General features: G+C 27.4%; 4 protein-coding genes across 4 annotated transcripts; 3 read left to right on the top strand and 1 right to left on the bottom strand.

Moving 5' to 3' along the window:
* Positions 1–3,717: 3,717 nt before the first annotated feature.
* Positions 3,718–4,185, top strand: LOC127240225 (stress-induced protein KIN2-like). The gene is made up of 3 exons (XM_051258780.1): positions 3,718–3,810; positions 3,903–3,971; positions 4,051–4,185. Exons 1-3 carry the CDS (start codon positions 3,754–3,756, stop codon positions 4,123–4,125), a joined length of 201 nt encoding a protein of 66 aa, XP_051114737.1. The 5' UTR covers positions 3,718–3,753; the 3' UTR covers positions 4,126–4,185.
* A 1,043-nt stretch (positions 4,186–5,228) lies between these two features.
* On the top strand, positions 5,229–6,409 carry LOC127240217 (zinc finger protein CONSTANS-LIKE 2-like). Its single transcript, XM_051258768.1, has one exon. The coding sequence runs from the start codon at positions 5,248–5,250 to the stop codon at positions 6,223–6,225; it is 978 nt and encodes a 325-aa protein (XP_051114725.1). The 5' UTR covers positions 5,229–5,247; the 3' UTR covers positions 6,226–6,409.
* Positions 6,410–14,195: 7,786 nt separating this feature from the next.
* On the top strand, positions 14,196–14,730 carry LOC127240223 (protein GLUTAMINE DUMPER 5-like). The gene has a single exon (XM_051258779.1). The coding sequence runs from the start codon at positions 14,245–14,247 to the stop codon at positions 14,569–14,571; it is 327 nt and encodes a 108-aa protein (XP_051114736.1). The 5' UTR covers positions 14,196–14,244; the 3' UTR covers positions 14,572–14,730.
* Positions 14,731–19,612: 4,882 nt separating this feature from the next.
* LOC127240222 (basic leucine zipper 43-like) lies at positions 19,613–20,309 on the bottom strand. The gene has a single exon (XM_051258778.1). It carries the CDS (start codon positions 20,258–20,260, stop codon positions 19,751–19,753), a length of 510 nt encoding a protein of 169 aa, XP_051114735.1. The 5' UTR covers positions 20,261–20,309; the 3' UTR covers positions 19,613–19,750.
* Positions 20,310–25,223: the final 4,914 nt, after the last annotated feature.

Below are 25,223 nucleotides of genomic sequence, written 5' to 3'. Positions count from 1 at the left end.
GGCTCGGTAGGTTTAGGCCATCTAGACTTGAACATTCAGTTCCGAACCGCCGGTTTACGAACCGGAGGCTACGGTTCAACCGAACCGTCGTCCGGTATTTATTTGTCAAACCGTGAACCGCTTTTACTGTTTGAACCGGCGGTTCGATAAGAAGGAGGAGGAAAGGAAAGAATTGGAGAAGAAGAAGAACCTGGTTCGGTCTGCGGCGGCGGCCACCGTGGAAAGTTTCCGGCGGGCGGCGGCGGCTGTGGGTGTGGGGGTGTGTATAATGTATTATTAGGGCAAAATTGTGGAGTAATATATTTTATAATAATATTTATAAATAATACTCATTTCATCTCGTCTCATATGATTTATCAACATTAAATATCTATTTAATTAATTAATATAAATTAATTTAATTATTTATTAAGTTTATTATTCTAAGTATTATTATATTGTAATATTCTAATCAATTACTCCCTTCTTCTCACTTACTATATTCATGTTATCGTTTTTTGTGTGATGTCACTCTTTTTTTAAAATAAAATAATAATTACTTATTTTAATTTCATTTTAATTTTTTTTTAAGTTTAATTAAACTAATTAGTTATCTTAATTTTAATTTATAATAATTTATATTATAAGTTAATTATTTTCATTAGTACATTTTTAATTATCTACTAATTATACATATCCTAACTTCTCGTGTTTACCGTGACTAAATTATAAGTTAATTATTTTCATTAATATATTTTTAATTATTTACTAATTATACATATCCTAAATTCTCATGTTTACAGTGACCAAGACATACAATATGGGACGGTGGGAGTATTATTTACATGATTTTTAAACTTAAACATAAACAAATAATAAACATATTGTTAAGAGAAAATAAAAAAGAAAACAAATAAAAAAACAAAAGGTTTTACGTAGTTCGATGACGGTGTGTCAACCTATGGACAGGAATCAGAGATATTTTATTATACTGATTCTGAGAGCTACAACTAGGACTATAGCTATCTATTTATAAGTACTCAAAACACCCAAAACCCTAAACCTATTATTAGTTATGATAAGCCCAAAAGAAACCCGGCCAATTAAAACAACCTTTTCGTTTTAGTTTCGGATCGGGTAGACCGCTAAATCCAAATCATATTTCAACACATCTAAAATAATTTAAATAATAAAAAATTTGAATTAAAATAACATTTAATGTCTTAGATATAAAATTGATTTGTAGTATACTATAAAAAAATAAAAAAATAAAAAAATTTATTTGATATTTATGAAAAATAAAATAAAAATTCATGAATAGCAGATATTTGGAAGAATCTCGTATATGTTATAGATTGCATTTAAATAAAAATTAGTATGGTATATTATAACTTGTAGTATGAAGGATAAATGATACATTATAGAACATTTTTAGTAAATATATATAACATATATGTTAAATTAAAATATGTACATTTAATTATGCGTTTGAAATTTCAATGGTGAGAAAAAATAATAATAATAATAATTGATTTAAAATTCAATTATTTTACAAAATATATTTTTTAATTTATTCTAAAATTCTCACATTAGTTCTCGAATCTAGCCGGAACTCTAGCTCAGTTTCGGAGAAGCTTCATTCGAATCGACTCAAACTATTGTTAATAAAATAAATAGTATTTTATTTAATTGATTTCAGTATTTACGTGTGCATGAGAGAATTATTTTATACTAATTATTAAACGCTATATTTGATTAGGTTAAATACAAACTCAACATTCTTTTATATTGTGTTAAATCATACTTTCTCCGTCCCAATACAATAGTCTTGTTTACCATTTTTTTTCATTCCAAAACAATAGTTTTATTTCCATAAATAATCATATCACCACAAAACTACTCATATTTTTTCATTTTTATTACACAATTGTCATTACTTTTTACACTAATACACTCACAAGAGCAAAAAGGTTTTTTATTCATATTTTTTACCAACTACTAATATAATATTAATATTCCTTAAATCTCGTGTTTAACCCAATTAAAACTATATTTATGAGACGGATGGAGTATTAAATTTCAATAAAAAAAAAAAAAACTACCCATACTTTTTCAATAAATTACAATAGTTTTATTTCAATAAATAACCATATTACCATAAAACTATCCATATTTTTCATTTTTATTACACAATTGTCATTATTTTTTACACTAATACACTCAAAAGGATAAAAATGTCTTTTATTCATATTTTTTTACCAAGCTCAATCCAATTAAGACTGTATTTATGAGACAGAGAGAATATTAAATTTCAATAAAAAAAATATAGTATTTAATATTTTTCAGTATCTAAAATATATATGATTCCTAAACTCTCAACGATTAAATATGGAAACATAACTTTTAGCTCAATAATTTTTTTTGAAAAAAAAAAATAAAATATTTATCAAATACATTATTTGAAGGATTTTGGAGGATTTCCACTATTCATCCAATTTCCTCCCCCCCCAAAAACATCAAATCAAACACCTATTTTTCATTTTTTATATTATACTAAAAATCAATTTTACATTCAAAACATCACATCAAACTCTATTTATATCACATCATACAACTATTCAAATTCAAAATTTTTACTATTCAAATCCCAATCTAAAATCCAAACCCCCAAACAAACACACCCTAATTAATTGTAAAACCTGTGAAACAGTACGTTGTTGAATGAACTAATTGTCAACCATCCTTTAAAGAAGTTGAATATTTGATTCTCTATTTGACATCTAATTTTATATTCACTTTTATTCTTCTATTGTTAAAAAAAACATTTATATTTATTTTTTTTAAAAAAATATATATATACTAATCTTATACTTTTAAAATACTATCAAAAAAAAAAAAAAAGCAAAAAGTATACACCCAGTGCAGAGTTAGGATTATATTCGAGGGAGCGTTAATTTTAAAATTTATAAAATAATATATTTTATTTATAAATATTTATTTGTTATTCGAAAAAATTATCATTCTAATTATTATATTTTGAAGAAAATAAATAAACTAAAACAATAATAATAGTTATACACTGTATTATAAATATTTTTTTTGTATTTTTTTTTATTCAAAAAAGATATATAATTTTTTATTTTCTTATTTATTTATTTTCTCTATATTGCATATATTTAAATAAAAAAATAAATAAATTTTAAAAAGTAAAAAAAAAAAATTGGGATGAAATGGGGTGGGGAGGAGAGGGAGGGGCTGCAGCCCACCTTTGCCCTCACCTCAGTCCGCCCCTGTATACACCTATTTAAATTTATGTCCAAAAGTATGAATATACAATTAAATAAGGAAAGGTGTATAATTTTATTAAAATATAAATATATATTCTTGCTATTTATTTATTATTAAAAATTCTAAAATTATATATATATTTTTTCTTGGTTAGTTGAATAATATTAAATTGAAGACCAGTCAAACCCCGTATTGTATTCCGTGTGGTTATAATGTTATATTAATATTACTATTTTATATGGATGGATGAGCATTTCTAACATAAATCATTTTTTATTTTTTATTTTTATTTTTTTTAATTATCAGTCACACAAACTCCCATAGAAATAGCATCCAAACATTCTAATTATAGACTTTTCCAATCCTATAAATTACCAATTTTCCCATCACTTACAACAACAACAACAATTTCTTCGTTACAAATCTCATCAATTGTCTTAAAAACTTCTTTTTATTTATTTCTTTGTTTTTGTAAGAACAAAAGACATGAATAACTCTCAGAGCATGAGCTACCAAGCCGGCCAGGCCAAGGGCCAAGCCCAAGTAATTATTATTATTATAATTTTATTGTATTGTATTTTTAAATTATTATTATTTTTAATATTTTATTTTATTATTATTATCTCAAAAAATAGGAAAAGGGAAACCAAATGATGGACAAGGCTAGCAATGCTGCCCAATCTGCCAAGGAATCTGTGCAGCAGGTGGTTAATTAAATGTTAATTAATTAATTAATTGATCACGTGATTTAATAAATAAATAATTAATTAATCACGTGCGTAGGCTGGACAGCAGATGCAGGAAAAGGCTCAAGGAGCAGTGGACGCAGTGAAGGACGCCGCAGGGGCCAACAAATGAATGACGACCCTCCGTACAACACGACGTCATTTCGCTTCCAATATTACCATTATTTATTTATTTAGTTAGTATAGGGGCGTTGATTAATGACGTAGTTGTCATTAATTTTCCTTTTTTTTTTTTTTTTTAGTTTCTTGCCTGTGTTGGACAGATTAGTGGACAATAATTTGTTTTTCATTTTTATCAAATAAATACATATTTATTTAGGTTTATTTTGCTCAGTTTAATCTATACGGTCCTATTTTTATTTATTATTTTTTTATGTTTTTAACTTTTTATAATTTTGTTTCAAATAATAGTGTGAAAATCTCAACTATTATGCTCGCTTTTTAATTATTATTTTTAGTATTTTTAAATATTATTTTAAGATCAGTAATTGTACTTTGATTATTTTCTCATAGTGATAATTCCACTAATTTTAAGTTTCAAGTAAAAAAATAAAAATAAAGGGTTTTTAATATTTATTTTTTTAAAAAAAATAATTATTGAATATAATATTTTTCATAAAAATTAGTAGTATATTTTTATTAAAAAAATTATGATAGTAAACTAAACAAATTTATATATTTGAGTTTGATTTAAAATAAAATAATTGATTTAAATTTTTATTTAATAGAATTTTTTTTATTGAAACTCTACTGATTGAATAGTGTTTTTTTTTTTTTTTAAATATTACTAATATCGAAAATAGCAAATAATAATATTTAAAGGAACTTTGAATAAAAAGTAAAATAAAATACAACCACTTTTTTAATTCATTTCAATTGAGTAGAGCGAATTGATAGCTTGAAAGCAAAAGCGCGGTTGTGTCAAAACCACGATTTTACAAGTGGAGCAAATTTTAGAAACACGACTTGTCGCAGTCAGGGAAACTCGTGGTTCAGATTTGTAGTGATCCTCTCAAGTGTCCCTTAAATTTTCTTTTTGTCGACTTTTAAGTACTGTCATAATTTCCGCATTTAAAAATAATAAAAATAAATAATATATAATAAAATATTCACAGCCACAAAACTATAGCACAAGTTTTTCCACCCGCTAGTTTCGCGCCACGTGTCGCCTCGTTGATTCGGCCTATATGTACACTGCTTTCGCTCCACAAACTGTATTACCTAAATCGATCCAATGTTGACGGTTCACTGCACCGCCAGAGAGATCGCCGACGCCGCCTGGTCCCGCCGCTGCGACGGCTGCCGGACGGCGGCGTCCGCCGTCTACTGCCGCGCCGACCTGTCCTACCTATGCGCCGCCTGCGACGGCCGCGTCCACGGCGGCGGCGCCGCCGCCGGACACGAGCGGGTATTAATATGCGAGGCCTGCGAGCGTTCGCCGGCGGCGTTCGTCTGCAAGGCCGACTCGGCGTCGCTCTGCGCCGCCTGCGACGCCGACGTCCACTCGGCGAATCCCCTGGCTCGCCGCCACCACCGCGTCCCGATTTCGCCGATCCCCGCCGGCGGCGGAGCCGCAAGCCCTAGCCGGCTAATAATCGGACGGCCAGGAGAAGGCCACGACGACGGATTTCTGACCGTCGATGGGGAGAACAGCAGCTGCAGCGGTGGCGACGACGACGAAACGGCGGCGTCGTGGCTGCTTTTCGGCGCCGGCGCCGACGACGATAAGGCCGTGTTTGGCTCGGAAGTCGATGATTACTTCGATTTGGACGATTACACCGACGGAAATCCGTTCAGCTGCGAATACACCAAACAGGATCAATACAGCTCCGACAGCGTGGTTCCGATTCAGTTTCAGAGCGGAAATGATTGGCATCAATTGGCTTCAATGGTGCCGGAATCCGCCATGGCTGAGAGCTCCATGATTTCTCACACTAGGGCTTCGAAGGGCACAATTGACCTATTTTCGGGCCCTCCGGTCCAGGCCCCGGCTCAGCTGTCGACGATGGACAGGGAGGCCCGGGTGCTGAGGTACAGGGAGAAGAAGAAGAACAGGAAGTTCGAGAAGACGATACGGTATGCATCGAGAAAAGCGTATGCCGAATCCCGGCCGAGGATCAAAGGCCGGTTCGCGAAAAGAACCGAAGTGGACCGGCCGTTTTCTAAATCAATGAATGCATACGGCGTCGTTCCGTCCTTTGAAATGTGTTAAAAGCATTGAGCTACGTATATGTATGTGCATATGTATTATGTGTGTATTGGTGATGTAAATTATCAATTTATATATAGTGTTGGTATAATTATGTGTAAATTTTTTGATGAATTGTTGTTTCGTTTGTAAATTGAGAAATTCATTTGATTTTTCATAATGGAGGAATATATAATTCATTTTGATATGTTGAATTTAAATGAAACCGATTAAATTCCTCATGTTTATGTTGGAAATGTGTGAGTGAATGCCGGCCGTGTTTCATTTTATATTTTGAATGAATATGTACTCCCTTCGTCCCATAATAAAGTATTTATTTTTTATTTTAGTTGGTTTCATAACAAAGTATTTATTTCATTTTTTTTTAAGCAACTGTGCTATCTACCTAACATTACAAATACCCTTACAATTTACAATATATTACACAAATGTCATTACTTTTATATCACACTTACTAGTAAGGTTATTTTAGTCATTTCTACTTTATTTCTACTACAAATAAGAGTATAAAAATTGTGTACGTAGAATAAAATATTATTCTACATTATATTGTTGGTTTGTTATGAATAAATATAATGTATATACTATAGTATATTTATTATATTAATGTGTATTTATTATATAATACTCCTTCATTCCGTCTCACTTATCATGTTTATTTTTTTGATTATCTTTTGTCTCACTTATTATGTCAATTTATTTTTCTTTAATAAAATTATACATTTTAATTTTATTTTAAAATTTTTATTTTAAAATTTTAAAATTTTAATTAGACTAATTTGTTAGTAAAATCGTGCCACTAAATTGTACTCCCTCCGTCCTAAAAGAAGTATCTTATTGAGAGTTGGCACGAGAATTAATGGGTATAAAGTAGAATGTAAATGACTAAAATGCCCTTGTTCTTTGAAAGATTTTAAAGACTATGTTAAAGTAATAATTAGGGGTAGTATGGAAAAGTACGAATAATTTTGTTATAAAGTGGGGACCACAGCTATTAAATAATGAAACAAAATAATTATTTTGGGACGAACGAAAATGGAAAAACAAGACAAATATTTTGGGACAGAGGGAGTATTATTTGTCTATACTGATATGGGGAGCCACATGTGGTGGATTGACTTGTAATGATACGTGGTATTGGGTGTTAAGTTTATGATCACTAATTAATTGATGATTTTTTAAATTTTATAGGCTTATTTCTTCTAATAAAATATATATATATAATAAAATATCATATTAAGTTTACTAATTTTTTGTATTATTTTCATAATTTTTAAATAAAATTAAAACTCTTTAATCATACGGAGCCATAATAATTAGGTAATTTAATTTCAATATTACATAGTAAATTGAATAATTTAGTAAATAAGATCATTCAACAATATTTTTATAGTGTCTTGAATTCAATATTCTAATAAGGTTTCGTTAAGGTTTTATAAGTTTTGAAAAAAATTTAAATACAAAAATAAATATTTAATATAATATTTTATAAAATTAATAATTCTCTCTTTATATCGATAGTTTTTTTATTTTTTTATTGATAAAAGTATTATTAAAAGATTTTTTTGCCCTTATAAGTGAATTAATATAAAAAATAGTGACAATTGTGTAATAAAAAAAATAATAAGGATAATTTTACGGCAGTATGGTTATTTGTGGAAATAAAATTATTGTTTTAGGATGGACAAAACTGGTAAACAATACTATTGTATTGGGACGGAGGGAGTATTATTTTTAAAATAGTAATTTTTTATATCAGATGTTTTATATATTCGATCTATAGTCCAATTGACTCATTATGTATTTTAATTATTTGAATGTTTTAAAGTTATTTTTTTATGCGATAATTTGAATTATTTTTATGCCCTAGATAGATTTTTTTTTTAATTATTTTTTCCAATGCAACAAATTTGTTTGGAAGTTTGGATTTTGAGTTGGGATTTGAATAGTAAAAATTTTGAATTTAAATAGTTGTATGATCTGATATAAATAGGTGTTGATGTGATGTTTTGAATGTAAAATTAATTTTTAGTATAATATAAAAAATAAAAAATAAGTGTTTGTTTTGATATTTTTGAGAAAAAAAATTGAATGAATAGTAAAAATCCAATTCAATCCTCCAAACAAACTAAACTAACCCTTAAAAGTTATTGGTCAAATATCTATGCATAAATATTCAGCACTTTTTAAAAAATGTGAATGCGACTTTTCATAAATCCTAACAATCATCTCTCTTCTTCCACTCATAATTGAAATACTATTTAAGGTAAGGTTTGACATCCTCCCTTATTCAGAACTTGCTAGGAGTGGCAATATTGGATTTTTTTTCTTTTCTTTTTTTATTTCTTAATTTATTATTTTTTTTAAAAAAAATCTAAGGGTGTTTTCTGTTGAAGGTTTTTATTTAAAATACTATTTACTAAAAATTTTTAAAAAATATATCAAATCAAATATTTATTTTTATTTTTTATATCATACTTAAAATTACAACTACATTCAAAACATCACATCTACATTTATTTAAATCATATTATATAACTATTTCAATTTAAAATTTAGGAAAAATTGCTCATAACTCCATTGTAGTTTCGAAACTCAGCGTAAATTCCCCATCTACTTTAAAAATTGCATGATGTCCCCTTATACTTTAAAAAATAATGCATGAAACCACTTTGTTGTTTCGAAACTCAACATAAATCCCTATTTTACTTTTAAAAATTGCATGACGCTTACTTATACTTTAAAAAATATTGCGTAAAACCCCTCTGTCATGCAAAACATATAGATAGGAAATCATCTTTTTATCACACGAGGAAAGTTTCATGGTGGTGGAGTTTCATGCAACGTTTTTTAAAGTATAAGGGGGTACCATGCAATTTTTAAAGTACATGAAGATTTTAAGCTGAATTTCGAAACCACAGGAGAGTTATAAGCAATTTTACCTAAAATTTATATTATTCAAATTCTAATTACATTCAAAATATCGTATCTGCATTTATTTAAATCATACTCCCTCCGTCTCAAACAAGGTGCTACATTTAAGTTGGGTACAAGATTTTAGATGAGAAATATTAAGTAGGATAATTGAGTAATTAGGTGATGTGATGGAGAAAGAATTGTATATTTTATTTTTTTTATTAGGGTGATGTGATACGATAAAGTGTGGGTATATAGATTAAATATAATTAATTATTTTCTACTTTAAAAATATTGCAAGAGGGACATATAAAAAAGATAATGTTGCACAGTGTTGGGGACGAATGAAGTATTATATAACTATTTCAATTTAAAATTTTTAATATTCAAATCCTAAAAATATCACACCCTAAAACAATTAGTAAAATCTTAATTGAGGAATCAAATCCACAATCCAATAATAATAAATTTATTTAATCGGGTTGGGCTGAGCCTGGGCATGGCTTGGTTAATTGGCGTGCCAGATAGGCATGACACGAAAATTTTCAAATCTATTTTTTTTTTTTTTTTTAAGTCCAAAGATAGTTTTTTTTACCGGATCAGATTAAATTTTCGAATCATATCTATTTTTGTTATCTCTGACTGTGAGACTATCTTGTATCATCTTGGAATTTCGCATTTCTTTAAAACCATAATTTTAGTAGTTTTACATCATATTTGTGATTTTGTATCATCTTAACTTCAATTGTGTTATTTAAAAGGAGAATGAATTTTCTACAATTCTCTAAAAAGTTCGTGCTCTATTTTTTGTGAGAGAACGTGATGGTGTGTTCGCCGAATTTTTTGTTTTATTTGGGGTTTGATTTGGACTTTTTATTGAATATGAAATCTAAATATATGTGTTACCTATACCCAAAAATTGATTTTTCTCCTTTTTAACATAAAATGAATTTTTGGTGATTTTTACAGTGTATAATTGAGTTGGGGGTTTGAGCAAGTATTTTGATTTGAAGTATTTATTTGATAATGAGGTACAAAATTTTTTCTATAATATAAGAACAATATTCTATATGGAATGTTAGATTTTTATTTTTTTTTTAAGATAATATAATATATATTATTAGATTTTTAATGATCGAATATCAATTCAGTTTGTTAGAAAAAAGTAAATAATGACACATAATATGATGACTAAGTTCGATCATAATCGAATCTGTCTTTTGGATAGCCCGTAAATGTAACAAAACAACTTAAGTTTATGGAATTTGAATATTGTAATATACGATTATTCTAATTAATAGACTTTTATTCTCTCCTTATTTTCTTGTTGATGAGATTTTGCAAATTTTTAACAATGCCTTTATATTTTTGTTCAAATACATCAATTTTCACATAACTTAGCTTAGTAATAGGTATGTTTCTTTACACAATTTTTTTTAAATTTTATTATCTGAACTCTGCATTTTCTGAAAAAATATATATATATATATTATTTTATTTCATAAAACATCCTATCAAATATTATTTTAATATTAAACCGAAATAAAAATTTTTCAAATTGAACCAAAAAAAAAAAAAAAAAAAAGACACCATAGTTCTACGTAATTTACTGCTTTGTACGAACGCTCAAATTAAGCATAACAACGTGATGCAAAAACTAACATAACATATATTATATATATATATATATATTATAAATTGTATTGGGTAATTAAAAAAATTAGTTGGACAGACAAACCAAAAATATTTGCATAATTATATATAAATGTTATATGTCATTAAGTTGCGGTACCATACTTATTAGTCTTAATTATTACATACTCTCTCCGTCCAGTTAGAAAGTATACATATTTATATTTTGGGACGTTCAATTACAAAGTAAATATTTCATTAAATACCTTACTTTTTTTTACAAACATCATTACTTTACATCACATCATTACTTTTACACCAAAAAGCAAGGGCAAAAATGTCATTACACTACTTTTAACTACCCACTATAATTAAAATATTATTATTTCTTAAACACCGCACCAAAAGTAATTGTATATTTTATGAGTGGACGGAGGGAGTAATATATTGTAATATTTCAAATATGATTGTGGTTTGAAATTGATTTAAAATAAAATATTAATTTACATTTTTGTTTAAATAGTATTTTGATATAATAATATTTCTTGAGAAAAAATAATATATTGAAAACTATAATGAGTGAATATTGTTATTTTTAGTTTGAAATGATAAAATAACATTATATACTAATAATAATAATTCATTAGTACAATTGCATCTTGATATAATATAAATACAAATATAAATGAATAATAATGGATAATAATCCACATAACATATATAATTAATCATTATAACATATAATTATATGTATAAATTAAAATTACCCGATTTCATAAAACTTAATTAGTTGTGTTTGTATTTTTGGATGAATATATTTCTCGTAGATTAACATATGAATAATTATATTAATAATATAAAAAATATTTTATCCGTTTAAAAGAGTTTGTCTTATTATTTTATATTCTTGAATTATATGACTTTTTAGTGAATAAAATTATACTCCCTCCGTCCCAAACAAGGTGCAATATTTACTTTTGACACAGGTTTTTAGGTGAGTAGTATTAAGTAGGATAATTTAGAAATTAGGTGATGTGATGGAAAGAGAAATATATATTTTATTTTTTTATTTGGATGATGTGAGGGAATAAAGTATGAGGTAGAGATTAAGTATAATTAATTATTTCCTATTTTAGAAATGTTAGAGGGTTTTTGGGACATACAAAAAAGGAAATGTTGTAGGATGTTTGGGACGGAGAGAGTACTATATTATGTTACTATGATATATTATATGCTCCTTCAATCTCGCCTTACAAGTTTGGTTTTTTTTATTAATACGAAAATTTAAATAAAATTAATAAGATAACTAATAAATTTAATTAAAATTAAAAAATATTATTAATTATGAAAAGTAAAATATGATTGAAATTTATTATCATTTTCCTAAAAGAAAAAGACAATTATACGGGAGAGACTAAAATATAAATAGGTTGTGTTTGTTTGGGGATTTTCCCTCAAATACACTATTTCTTCAATTTTTTTTCTCCAAAACAATCAAATCAAGCAACTACTTTTTATTTTTTATATTATACTAAAAATAAATTTTGTATTTAAAACATCACATCAACACCTATTTGTATCACATCATACAATTATTCAAATTCAAAAATTTAACTATTCAAATCCCAACTCAAAACTCAAATCCCCAAACAAACACAACCATAGTATACAAATAAAGTGACACGAAAGAAGCTTTTCTCATAATATTCTTCTAAAATGCGTGTTTGTTTTGTGAAATTTTTTTAATGAAAATATAGATAATATAAAATAATGAGTATAATTTTTCTAAAAAAATTGATTGTGTTATTTGACAAAAAGAACGCACTCATTTTGAAAATTGTTGATAAACACAGCTTTGATTCAACAATAGTTCATACATGATTAGGCAAGTCACACACATATTAAATAAATGTAATTTACTTCATTCTTTAACTGAGTTATCTATTTTTCTATTTTGGTTAATTTCATAACAAAATATTTATTTATTTATAATAATTACACTATCTTCCTAACATTACAAATACTATTTCAATTTACAATATATTACATAAATGTCATTATTTTATATTATATTCTCAATGTACAAGCAAAAAATATACATTTACTTTTGGCATGGAGTTTAAAAAATAATAGTATTTTAATTATATTGAATAGCTAAAAGTAGTGTAATGACAGTTTTGCCCTTATTTTTTTGGGTATAAAAGTAATGACGTGATATAAAGTAAGGATATTTGTGAAAAAATATACTTTCTCCGTCCCATAACAAAGTATCCATTTTTTCATTTTAGTCTGTCCCATAACAAAATATTCATTTCTTTTTTTTTTTTAGTAATTGTACTATATACCTAACATTACAAATACTCTTACAACTTACAATATATTACACAAATGTCATTACATTTATATAACACACCATACTAATAAGGTTATTTTAGTCATTTCTACTTTATTTATATTGTATCTCAATATAATACTAAAATTTCTAAACTTACGTGCAAAGAGCAAATGGATACCTAGTTATGGACTAAAAGAGTAGAATATTTAATGAAATAATTACTTTATAATTGGACGTCTCAAAATAAAAATATATATATTTTCTAAATGAAAGGAAAAAAAAGTACAATACTAAATAGGATAATCTAATTTTTTTTACTTTTATTTATACTACATTTTAATACTCCAATACTAATATTTCTAAAGGAGTGAGAAAGAGGGAGTATAAAATAATTCCTCCGTCTCACTTACTGTGTCTGCTACACCAGTATTTTAGGATGGGTGTAATTAGTAGATAATTAAGAATATATTAATAAAAATAATTATTTTATAATATAAATAATTATAAATTATTATTAAGATAACTAATTAATTTAATTAAAATTAAAAAATAAATTAAAAAGTGACGAGATGGTATTTATTACGGAAGGAGTAACTTGTTAACAGCTAATTTATGAAATGAACCTTACACTCATTCTTCATCTATTCTTTCACAGACCATGATGTTCAACTCCATATAACACTATCTTACCGATCGAGTTTTAATCGACGGCCCAAATTCACTCGGGTGTTGCGATCCCAGGACTCTGTAAATATTTCAAACTATCTTCTCGGCCACATCAAACGTAGCGGGAAGAATCATCCCCATCAGCATGGCTCTCGCAAAATTCTGTGACTACAGAACCAAACTTTTCCAACCGATGGATCAACAGAGTCCTGGAAATCTAACGGTCCGTAAGATTCGGGTTCTGAAGTCCATGGACCTCTCACTAATTTCCTTCAACTGCTTTATTCTGTCTCAGTTCGCTTCTGACAACAATAAAGCTAATATTCATCTCGCTTTTCTATCTCTACGTATATACATACAAAAAGTTGTATATATATATATACTTGCAGATAAACAAACCCTAGCTTTAATTCACAGATTGGAATTGGAACTGATGAGAGAGAGAGAGGAGTGGCTGGAGAGCGAGAGAGACGATGATGCCTAAAATCCAGCAGCCGATCGCCGCCACTCCGGCGGCGGCGGACGGCAGCGAATACCAGAGGTGGAATTCTCCGATTCCGTACCTGTTCGGAGGTATTGCTATGGCGTTGGGCGTTTTGGCTTTGGCGTTGGTCATTTTGGCGTGCTCTTATCGGAACAGTTCGTCGTCGTCGTCAGAGAAGGCCGCCGGGGAGGAATCGCCGCCGGATCTGGAGCCGAGAATGGTGGTGATCATGGCCGGAGAAACTAACCCCACTCATCTCGCGAAGCCTCTCGCCGCCGCCGGAGCTTCCAGGCCTCCGCCGCTCCGACGAGTTTGATTTATTTATTTTTTATTTTTTGGATTTTATTTTATTTATTACATTTATTTAATGTGTTGTAAAATTTATTGTGCATAAATAATTTGAAAATTAAAATTACAATAGAACGTGGTAACTTGGTGCTGGCTATTGGTGTTTGATTTTTGTTTTGATTTTAAGGTTTTTTATATTAACAAGTAATTGTATACCTAATACTTCCTCCGTCCACAAAAAAAAATTGATTGTTCTATTTTTATTTTTATACATAAAATTTACTTTTTTTACTCTTATTTTATTTATTATTTTATATCTATATACAAAATAAAGTACTATTTTGTCAATTTACGATAAAAAAAAATTAATTACCTAAAAATACGTGTAAATATTACTTAAGACATTAGAAAATTGAGAGATATATAAAATTAATATTTTTAATATAAATTAGAGATGTGTTTATTAGTAAGATTTTGTATTAGTTTTATTACAATGATATTAAATTAAATATATTTTTTTTATTTATGGTAAGGGTATATCTCTTTTGATAAGTTTGGAAAAATTTTAGTTTGAGTTTGGTATTAAAATAATATATGATGAGATGTTTTGTGAGAGAAAAAAATATATTTTTTTTTGGAAAACGACATAGTCCAAATAGAAAATGATATTAAATTAAATATATTTTTTTTATTTATGGTAAGGTTATGTTTCTTTTGATAAGTTTGGAAAAATTTTAGTTTGAGTTTGGTATTAAAATAATGTATGATGAGATATTTTGTGAGAGAAAAAAAATATATTTTTTTTGGAAAACGTATAGTTCAAATAGAAATGTGGAATTTGATGACTAAAAAAACCTAAAATTTAATTTTACGTTCAAAATATTAAATTAATATATATTTATACTATATTAAATAATTATTTCAATTTTAAATTGTTCTGTTTAAAATTAAAATCACATAAATAAACATATTTGTAAATTTTGTATAAATGGAGTATTGTTTATATTTATGAAGCATATATTATACTCTGTCTATCCTATTTTTTGTATTTGGTTTACTATAGATATGAAAATTTAAGTAAATATAATTAATAAGTATTTAATAAAAATTATTATTGTATAATAAAATTAATTATAGATTAATAGTAAAATTAAACAATATAATTAAAAAAAATTATAAATTATGAAATTTAAAATACGATTACAATACTTTTTTTTAAAAAAATAACAAATAAAATAAAATGGAGGAAAATAAAAATAGTAAACGAAAAAAGTGTAATTGAGAGGGAATATGTTTTTATAATATCAAAATGTTTTGTCTAAAATATTTATTAAAAGAAGAAAACATTCAATCAACATTTTATTGTATTATAACTTACGGAATTTTAGAAATATTAGTATTATATTGGGATAAAGTATAAATAAAGGTAAAAAAAATAAATTAACCATATTAGTATTGTACGATATAAAAGTAACGAAGGTATTTGTAATGTTAAGTAGATAATACAATTATTAAAAAAAAATAGATACTTATGGAACGGATCAAAATGAAAAAAATAGATAGATTGTTAAGGGAGTATATAATAGTATAACATTTATTTTATCATAAAAAGTTAATATTCAATACAAATATATTATATTTTTATATTATTAATATAATTTTTCATACTTTATATTAAAAAATATTATATATGTCTCAATATAATTGATTCATTTAATTAGTAACACAATATTTAAATTAATAATGTTTAATTAATTAAGAATAGCGAGTAATAATATTATTATATTATTTTTATATAATTAATTATATTAATAGTTTTAGAATAAATTATATATGATTAAAAAATAGAATATGTATTTAAAAAATATTTTAAAATTATATCGCAATAAAAAGATATATGCAATATTAATATCATTTTGTAGACAATAAATTTTTTTATAGTATAAATAAATAAAAAATACGTTTATTTATTCATATTTAACATAAACTAATTTTTTAAAAGAAATATAACTTTAAATATAGATAAAAATATTTATTTTTTTGAAGAGAAAAATCGAAATAAAAAGGATTTTGAATGAATGTATGATATTATGTGTTATGTATTGAATTAAATTAATTTGTATATATATATATTTTTTTTGTTAAGTATATTTTGATTTAGTGATTTTTACCCAAAAATAAAAAAATGTAATTTAAGTTAAAATATTAAATGCAATTACATCGGAGTTTGAACCCATGACCTTTCGGTCTACGGGACCATTCCTTATGACAGTGAAAAATTGCATTCTTCGTACCCACATGAGACACAAATCAATGTGCAAATTTTGTCCCATATATTTTTTTATTTTTTATTTTTTGGTAAATTTAATTTTAACAAACATTACATCAATACTTTTTCTTTTTTCATATTCCATCCGTTCACAAACTAATGTCCTACTTTTTTATTTGGGACATACAACAATTATTATCCTATTTATTTTTTAAACATAAATTTTACATTTTTATTCTTCATTTATTTATTACTTTTAATCTCTACCATATAATAAAAGACAAATTTATCGATTCATAAAAAAATAATCATCTAAAAAATCGTACAAATATATTTTGGACAATAGAAATTTAATGGAGAGTATTTTTTAAAACTTCAATATTTTCAACAATTTCCTTCTAAAAGGAATCATGATATTTTAAGGAAATAAAGGAGTATATAATTTTCATTTAAAATATATTATAAATAATTATAATACTATAAAGTAATTTCTTAATTTTGGGTCAGATGTTAAGAAAATACGATTAATAAGTAATTAATAATAAGTGATTATATTATTTTTATATGGATAGTATTGTAGGTATTTTAAATATTTTTACCATTATATTTCAATATGAATGTTATTTTTGTAGATCATAAAATTTAACACTCCCTCTATCCAGTACAACATAAAATTTTTAATATTAATATTATAATGGATTATAGTGGAAAAGACGAAAATATTCCTATTAGTATTGTGTAATATAAATAAGTTGGAAGAATATTTATTATGTTAGGCATAGTACAATTACTAAATTAAAAAATAGTAATCTTGTCTTGTTTTGTAACAGACAAAAATGAAAATTGACAACCTTTAATGGGACGAAGAGAATAATATAATAAACAAAAAATATATATTCATTTATAATTAATTTAAAATTAATTTTATAAAAAATAAAAACTTTTAAATATAGATAAAAATATTTATTTTTGATCCAAGCATAAGAAGTTTAAGAAATAATTAAATCGATTTATATTTATTAAATATTTTAAAATAAATAAATAAATTTAAAAAAATAAAAAGAAATCATCGTTAATGAGAAAAAAAAAGAAATGAAAAAAAAAAAAAAAAAAGAAAGAAAAAGGTCGTATCAGGCGGGAGGGAGGGAGTTTTTAAAACATAGATAGTGATTTTTTATTTTGTTTCATTTGATAAATCAACAAAACAGAATTTGGGGGAATTTTAAAAAAAAAAAAAAGAAGGTTTTTTTTATTTAATAAGCGTGTTAATAGACATTGATGCATTTGCGCTTTCCGCATAAAAATGGCCGCATGGCAATTCGCAAACGTACTGGACGGTGGCAGCTTCACTTCTCTCGGTGGGAGGCGCGCGCCATTGCCAAGAGCATCCCATTCAAATGCGTGCTACTCTACATTTTCATAGCAAATTTCCGCCTCCCACTCCGTCCCGTCGTTAATTTATCATTTTCAGAAGTAAGAACCTGAGTCATATATATGCTATAAGCTATGCACTTACTTTTGCGCAATTTTGCTAATTACGGATGCGCTATTAGTTTTTTTTTTTTTTTTAGCGTTTATATATGTATATATCTTTTTATGTGTGTGTGATACCGGTGCTTCTGTTTTTAATTTCCGCATTTGCGTGTTAGATTGTTCGTTTGTGCATTGATGAAAGCACACAGATTACAGGAGGATGTGGAATATGTTTACAGTTAACGAACACGCATAATGATATCCGGCGACCTATTTTTTATTCATGGAATCGATCAATTTAGGAATTTTGTTTTTCTTAAACCAAGGCGGAAGTCAATGGGGGAAAAGTAATATCGATACAATAGTTACGCAGTTTTGATCATTAAACCTGCCTCCTGAAAATCCCCTTTCCGAGAACGGCGTTTGTAGGCATGTTAAATTATGTTATTGAATTTTTTGAGTGTTGTATCATGGATTTTGTTTATTATATATTGGCTGATTGATATTATCCTTAATGCTCTGTAGGTATGCAAGTATTGTAGATGACTATGGATGATAATTGTGCATACATGCAAATTATTATCAGTAGTCTATTTAGCCACTAATCAGCTGGTAAGATCCAATCAAAGTACATCAAATTTTATTGGTAGAGAACCACTGAGGTTCAGCTAGACTGCAGGGAGTAATACACTTGATGGAATCTGAAATGTGGAGTATGAATGTGATTAGAACAGAAACACACATCTTTTTCCTGGTAGTTGCTCTTTCATGTACTCACTAATTTGTTTGTTCCTAATATAATGCCTGTAAGGATAGTCCAAAGTTATACCGGAAGGTTCGTTCTGCTTCTATTTTCATTAATTACATGTTCAATGCATGTACAGAATACAGATGCACTAATGAACCTTGCCTCAGTGTCTGATCCTGTATAACTTGAAATTAGGTCATGGAAATAGAGATAGACTTCATCTCATTCAAAAATTTAACATAAGATTATATTTGCATCAAAAGTGAAACTGCTACTGCATTTTTATATGCAATTGTACTCATGTGTATTATTATTAGTTTCTTTTTTTTCTTAATACTTGTTACTAGTCATCATGAAAAGTTTGACACAGATAATCTTAATTCATGCTGGCAGTCTTTTTTTGCCAGTTCATTAACTGTGGAATGCAGGTATGAGACAATTAAGCAACTTGCCCGTTTATTTTATTAACTTTGCCTTTTGCTCATGGAGAACTTTATCTTTGCAAGTGTAGCAAGTGTTTTTGACAACATCTTTCATGAATAATCAACATGAGATTTTATATTGAATACTTTTATCTCATACAAACAATAATTGGATATTAACAGTAGCGAGAAGCAGCAAACAAAAGTTCAAAGAAAATATAGACAACAGTGGTAACTTAGAGAAACTAGTTAAACACTTATTCAGTCTCAAGATTGGTGACTTCTTCTGGTGAATTCACATCAAGCTCTCTTTAGTTAAAGATGTAGATTCTTGAGTTCTGAGTTGCATGTCAGTGAGCATCTGACGAAGTTCCGAAGTTTCCTCTTTAAGCTGGGCATTTTCTTGGGTAGCTTGGTCATGGCACTCTGAAACATGGTTCAGCTTGTCCAAAAGTCGTTGATTTTCATTCCTAAGATAGACAACCTGTGACCAAAGCTCATCTAACTGCTTCTGCTTGCGCATGCGTGACCTTCGTGCGGATTCTCTGTTTGACACCATTCTTCTCTGCTTCCTCTCATTTATTATGCCTAATAGCTGATCAACTCCTTCATCTGATGTTGACTGAGGAGTATCAAGCTGTTGAACTTGGGGAGTGATATGATGAACTTCATAAGATGACGAGTCTAAAGATCTACGAAATTGATGTATAGGGGAGTAATCACTGGTAAATCCAAGCTGGAAATAGAATTCAGTTAGGTTTGAGTGTGATGGGTAATGAAGCTCAGTAACCTGTGTGTTTTCCATTGATTCAATGACACTAGGTGGGTGGGTAGGATGAGATAATTTTTTGGCAGTTGATGAAGATGCTGATGGGAAACTTGTGGGGAGGACTGTATTTATAGGATGCAATAAAAGGTGGTGCTGTGGACCAATTTTTCCCATTTAGAGCACAGTATATTTCCTCGAAGATTAGACCTCAGGACTATTCTCCCAAGTATAAGGATGTAGTGAAGAGTATTTCAACTGTGCCTTAACTGCAATTTATAAAAATCAATTGATCTTAACTGCTTACAGTTCCATGTTTGCTTGCAGGGTATTTTTAGTTACATGAAAACCAGGGATACTCATTTAATATATCCATTTAATGATTTTCTATTAGTTGTGGATAATCTTGAAACTATTCAGCAACCTTCTTGATGCTTACATCAGAGATAGAGAGATTATTAAGGGCGTGGGGCATCAATTATTTGATTGTTGTTTAAGACAAATTGTGGACTATATCTGAAATATGGTGTTGTCAGCTACGGGAAAATATTTCCTTTTTTTTTTTTTTTTTTAACAATGATTTAACTGCTATTTAGTGAGATAAAGGAATAGAACTATTGCAGAATCATGTAATAGGAGATCAGGCATGGAAATTCCTTAAGGAGTGAGAAAAATTGAAGAAAATGAAGTGGTAAGTTAACACTCATTTACTTGATCTTACTTTTCATTAAAGTCTATTTTTAGGACTTTTATTTTATTTTATTTTATTTTAAATAATATGAGAACAGCAATCACTACTCCTCAAGTGAAAAGGAGAGGGACTGCTATTATCAGTTGTTTGTAATAATTTTTACTAAAGTTGGCATTGTTGATGAGCTCGAAACAGTCGGTGATTATTTTCTTTTTCTCCAACAGGTTAAATTTAAAATTGTACTTGAATTACGTAGGTAGATACATATATATATATATATATATTGAAAATTTATAGGACACCCTTGTCTACATCACTTTTGCAAAGTTCATGTCTCATTTTAACCATACAATTGACCAATATTTACGCAATTTGAATATCTGGTACGATTATTGTAGTGAGGGTCGAAAGATAAAGATGATGAACGTGTGGATGTACTTTGACATGCACTTTTCCACTATACAAAAGAACAAAAGGAGGCTCCTTTTTCTTGCATCAACATGAAACAATTCTGATTGAGGTAAATGCTCTATTTTTACATTTTGGGACATGCTTAGTGACCATTATGGTCAACATTATCATTATACATTGACTCAACTTTATCTTTTTTTTTTTGCACTGATTTGCTCATTCCCTGTGCCTATATACTTTTTGCTTGCATTTTCTTCATGTTCTACAAAGTTCTTGAAAGTCTGAATATTATGAACATAGTTATATTTGTTACTTGTAGAGTTGTAGTGTTATTTCCTCCCAATCTAATTTTGGACATAACCTGTCTGATTAATAACTAGAAAGTTATTTAGGATGACCAGTTCTTAAATGTCTTGAATGAGTACGAAGAGATCTTCCCCACAAATCTCCTAACCTTTTATATTTGTCCAAACAGAGATTAGTAATCTAAGTGTAATCAGTAGGTAGAAAGTGGTGGATTGCCCACCAAATATGATCTTCATGAAGGTTCCAACTTTCTTAGATTTTTATAATGTAGAATTTCAACATAAAGAAATAGTTAAACACTATTTTAAGTGATGCATTAGGACACTTTATTTGTACCTTAGTTACACAACTTGGCTTATTGAAAATATTACACAAAGGCTTCCTTTTTTCTTAATCTCATGTCTTGATAAAGAAACATGTATTGTAGGTGAGGGGAAAAAGAAAAAGTTGGGGTTGGCTGAAAACCCCTATTTCTCTTGATGTGAAATAAATGATAGATATTCTAATTCACCCACTTGAGGCACATACCTTTGTCAGCAAATCTTATCCCTTTTTCAAATTTCATGCACGTATCTCATCATTTTTTCCATTAGGACCTTATTTTGTCCCAAACCCCTCTTCATGACAAACCAGAATATATTACTCTTAGCAGCATTTATAAAATAGAAATTGGCAAAAGGGATGCAATAAACAATACAGATATGTATATTTAAAAAATACTTATTGTTAATTAAAGTTAGGCAGAATAGAAAAGTGCAGCCACATTATGGAATATTGATTACCTCTCTTTTGGCCCTATCCCAAAAAGCTTAAGTGGCTCCCCCCCAATTCCACCTCCTATTGGCTCTCTCCACTTCATGTGTTATTGCAGCATGAACTAAGTTGTAATTAGTTAAAAATATCATTAGAAAACTCCAAATAATTACCATGTTTAGGAAAAATGTTCTTGTAAGAAAATTAGGTGATTATAGAGATATGAACACTTTTTTCAGGTGCTATAAGGGTTTGCAAATATTTGGCCATGTCATACATAGCATTATATATATATATGTAAGCCAACCATGTTCCCCACTCAAGTAAACCTTCACAAAAAGTTTCAACTGTCACTGTTGGGAAGGAAAATCATTTCCACATGACAATCATGTTCTGATCTACAATGAAGTTTTTTGTCTGAACTGTTGTGGTTGTTGTTTATGAGGATCTCTTTAGTTTATTTTCTCCCATTTCTTCACCTCTTTTTTTTTTGTTCCTGGTTGTATTTTTTGATTTAGAGTGTTCCCAATTTTGTTTTTGTTGATTTGAATGTTAACTATTTTAACCAAAAGAACTGCTCTTACATTACTTAATTTTAAAAGTATTTTTAGCTCAATTACAATTTTAATCGGTTCCATTTTATTTATTTAATTATTGTTCTGTGTTTAGCTTGTCTTGCTTGGTGTCAGGTGACTTGTGTTGATGTAAGATACCTTTTTTGCTTTACATTTATTTGTGTAAAAAGATCAGCAGCACTTATTAAAGGAGAATTTAGCAAAAGATAACTATAGTGCAACACCCTTCTATGCATTGTAGCCCACTTTTCCAAACAATGGTACATTTACTTTCAACAGAAATCATCCAACAATATATATATACACATTATTTTTAGTAATTCTATATTTACATAACCTTCTTGCTCATATTCCTAAAACTTAGGTTTGTCTATGGTGATAAGATTGTGAGGTTCTTCTATGACGAGGCTCGAGACCATAAAATCGGACTAGTGTTTAGGTTTGTTTTAAATACTTATAATAATTTGAACTTAACTGGTATTCGATTTTGAAATATAGAGTATTATTTTTTTACTTCAATGTTGGTGAAATGAATGGTATTATACCAAACTTGGAGCAACATTTGCTCCATTTTTTAAGTTGTTTCAAAATTTGGAGATTGTAGTCATATTTTTAAATTTAGAGATGTTATTTTTATGTATATGTTTATTTATTTATTTATTTTTCGTAATTCATAAGTAGCTAGGATTACTGGATAAGTTCGTCATCAGCTAATAATGCCTTCTCCAATCATCTTCTATCCCTTATCTAAAAAATCAGTACAAAGTGAAGCATAATGTTTATTTCAATTTGCTCAGTTGCCATTTAGGTGCATTGAATATAATAATATATTTTTATTTATGTAATTATTTATGTAGTGTGACAGTTGGGTGGTGCATTTATTTTAAATAATTGCAGATTGACGAAAAATATTAATAACTAGTGTGTGGTTGCTTATATGTTGTTGACCCACTACTTACAATGTGCATGACAAAAGGTGTTTTGTTCTTTAAATCAACTGGGGAACCACTACTACTGCTACTCTAAATTTGGTAGTGTTGGCAAAGCAATTTTATTTATTTATTATTTTTCATGATTTTTTTATTTTATTTTTATTTATTTTTAATGACATGAGACGAAGTAGAGACTATTTTGGGAGTTTGAATTTTGAGTTGAAATTTGAATAGTGAAAATTTATGATGTGATATAAATAGGTATTAGATGTGATGTTCTGAATGTAAAATTAATTTTTGATATAATATTTAAAATGAAAAATAAGTATTTGATTTGATACTTTAAGAGAAGGAGGAGGGGGGGGGAGGGGAAGAATGGGATGATATTCTGCTTATGTCATGTCTTTTATAATTAAATTGGAATACATGACACATTATATTATATAAATTGTTTTTGCAATTTATATTAAATTTATTTAAAATATATGAATACAAATAAAATTTAATTTTATTAAACAAATTGTTATTGACACAAAATAATTTAATTTATTGAATAAAATATATTTATGAATTTCAATAAAATCAAATAACATTAAGTTTGTTGGATGAATAATTTAAGTTATTTGTTTTATTCTTATTTTAAATATTTGTATTGTAGTATTTATAATGTAATGTTTCCTTAAAAAATTTTAATTATTATTTTTATATCTTATTTTGTCAATTAACTATAACCATAATAATAATAATAAAAATACAATACAAAAATAATTTAATAATATAATTAAAAATTAAAAATGAATTAAAACTAAACTGAATTAAATAATAAATAATACTACTTCCGTTCCAAACACTGTGCAACATTTGTGTTTGGCACGACAATTTAGGTGGGGAGTATTAAGTATGACAATTTGAAATAATTGAGATATTAAGTGATGCTATTGAAGAGAGAAATGATTTTTTATTTTTTTTTATTTGAGTGATGTGATGGGATAAAGTGAAGTGTATATTAATATATGTATAAAAATATTATTAATTATTTCTAAATTTGGAAATATTGCAGTGAGTTTGAGCAAACAAAAAAGAAAATGTTGCTGAGTGTTTGAGATGGAGAGAGTATAATTTTTTGTTTCCATAAATTATTGATAAATCAAAATCTTTAGAGATAATAATAATAATATAATTAAAAAAAATATATGTATATATATAAATATGAGAATAAAAATTAATAAAAAAATTGAAATGATTTTTTTTTGTTGTTGTGAGCAAAAATAGAAAAGAATATTCCGGCTGATGTGGTAGAGACACAAATAATAAAGATATCCAAAAATTTTATG

The sequence above is a fragment of the Andrographis paniculata genome, unplaced genomic scaffold (assembly GCF_009805555.1).
Source record: "Andrographis paniculata isolate CXL003 unplaced genomic scaffold, ASM980555v1 Contig79END, whole genome shotgun sequence".
Classification (NCBI taxonomy): Eukaryota; Viridiplantae; Streptophyta; class Magnoliopsida; order Lamiales; family Acanthaceae; genus Andrographis; species Andrographis paniculata.
This window is presented reverse-complemented; position numbering and strand designations above follow the sequence as displayed.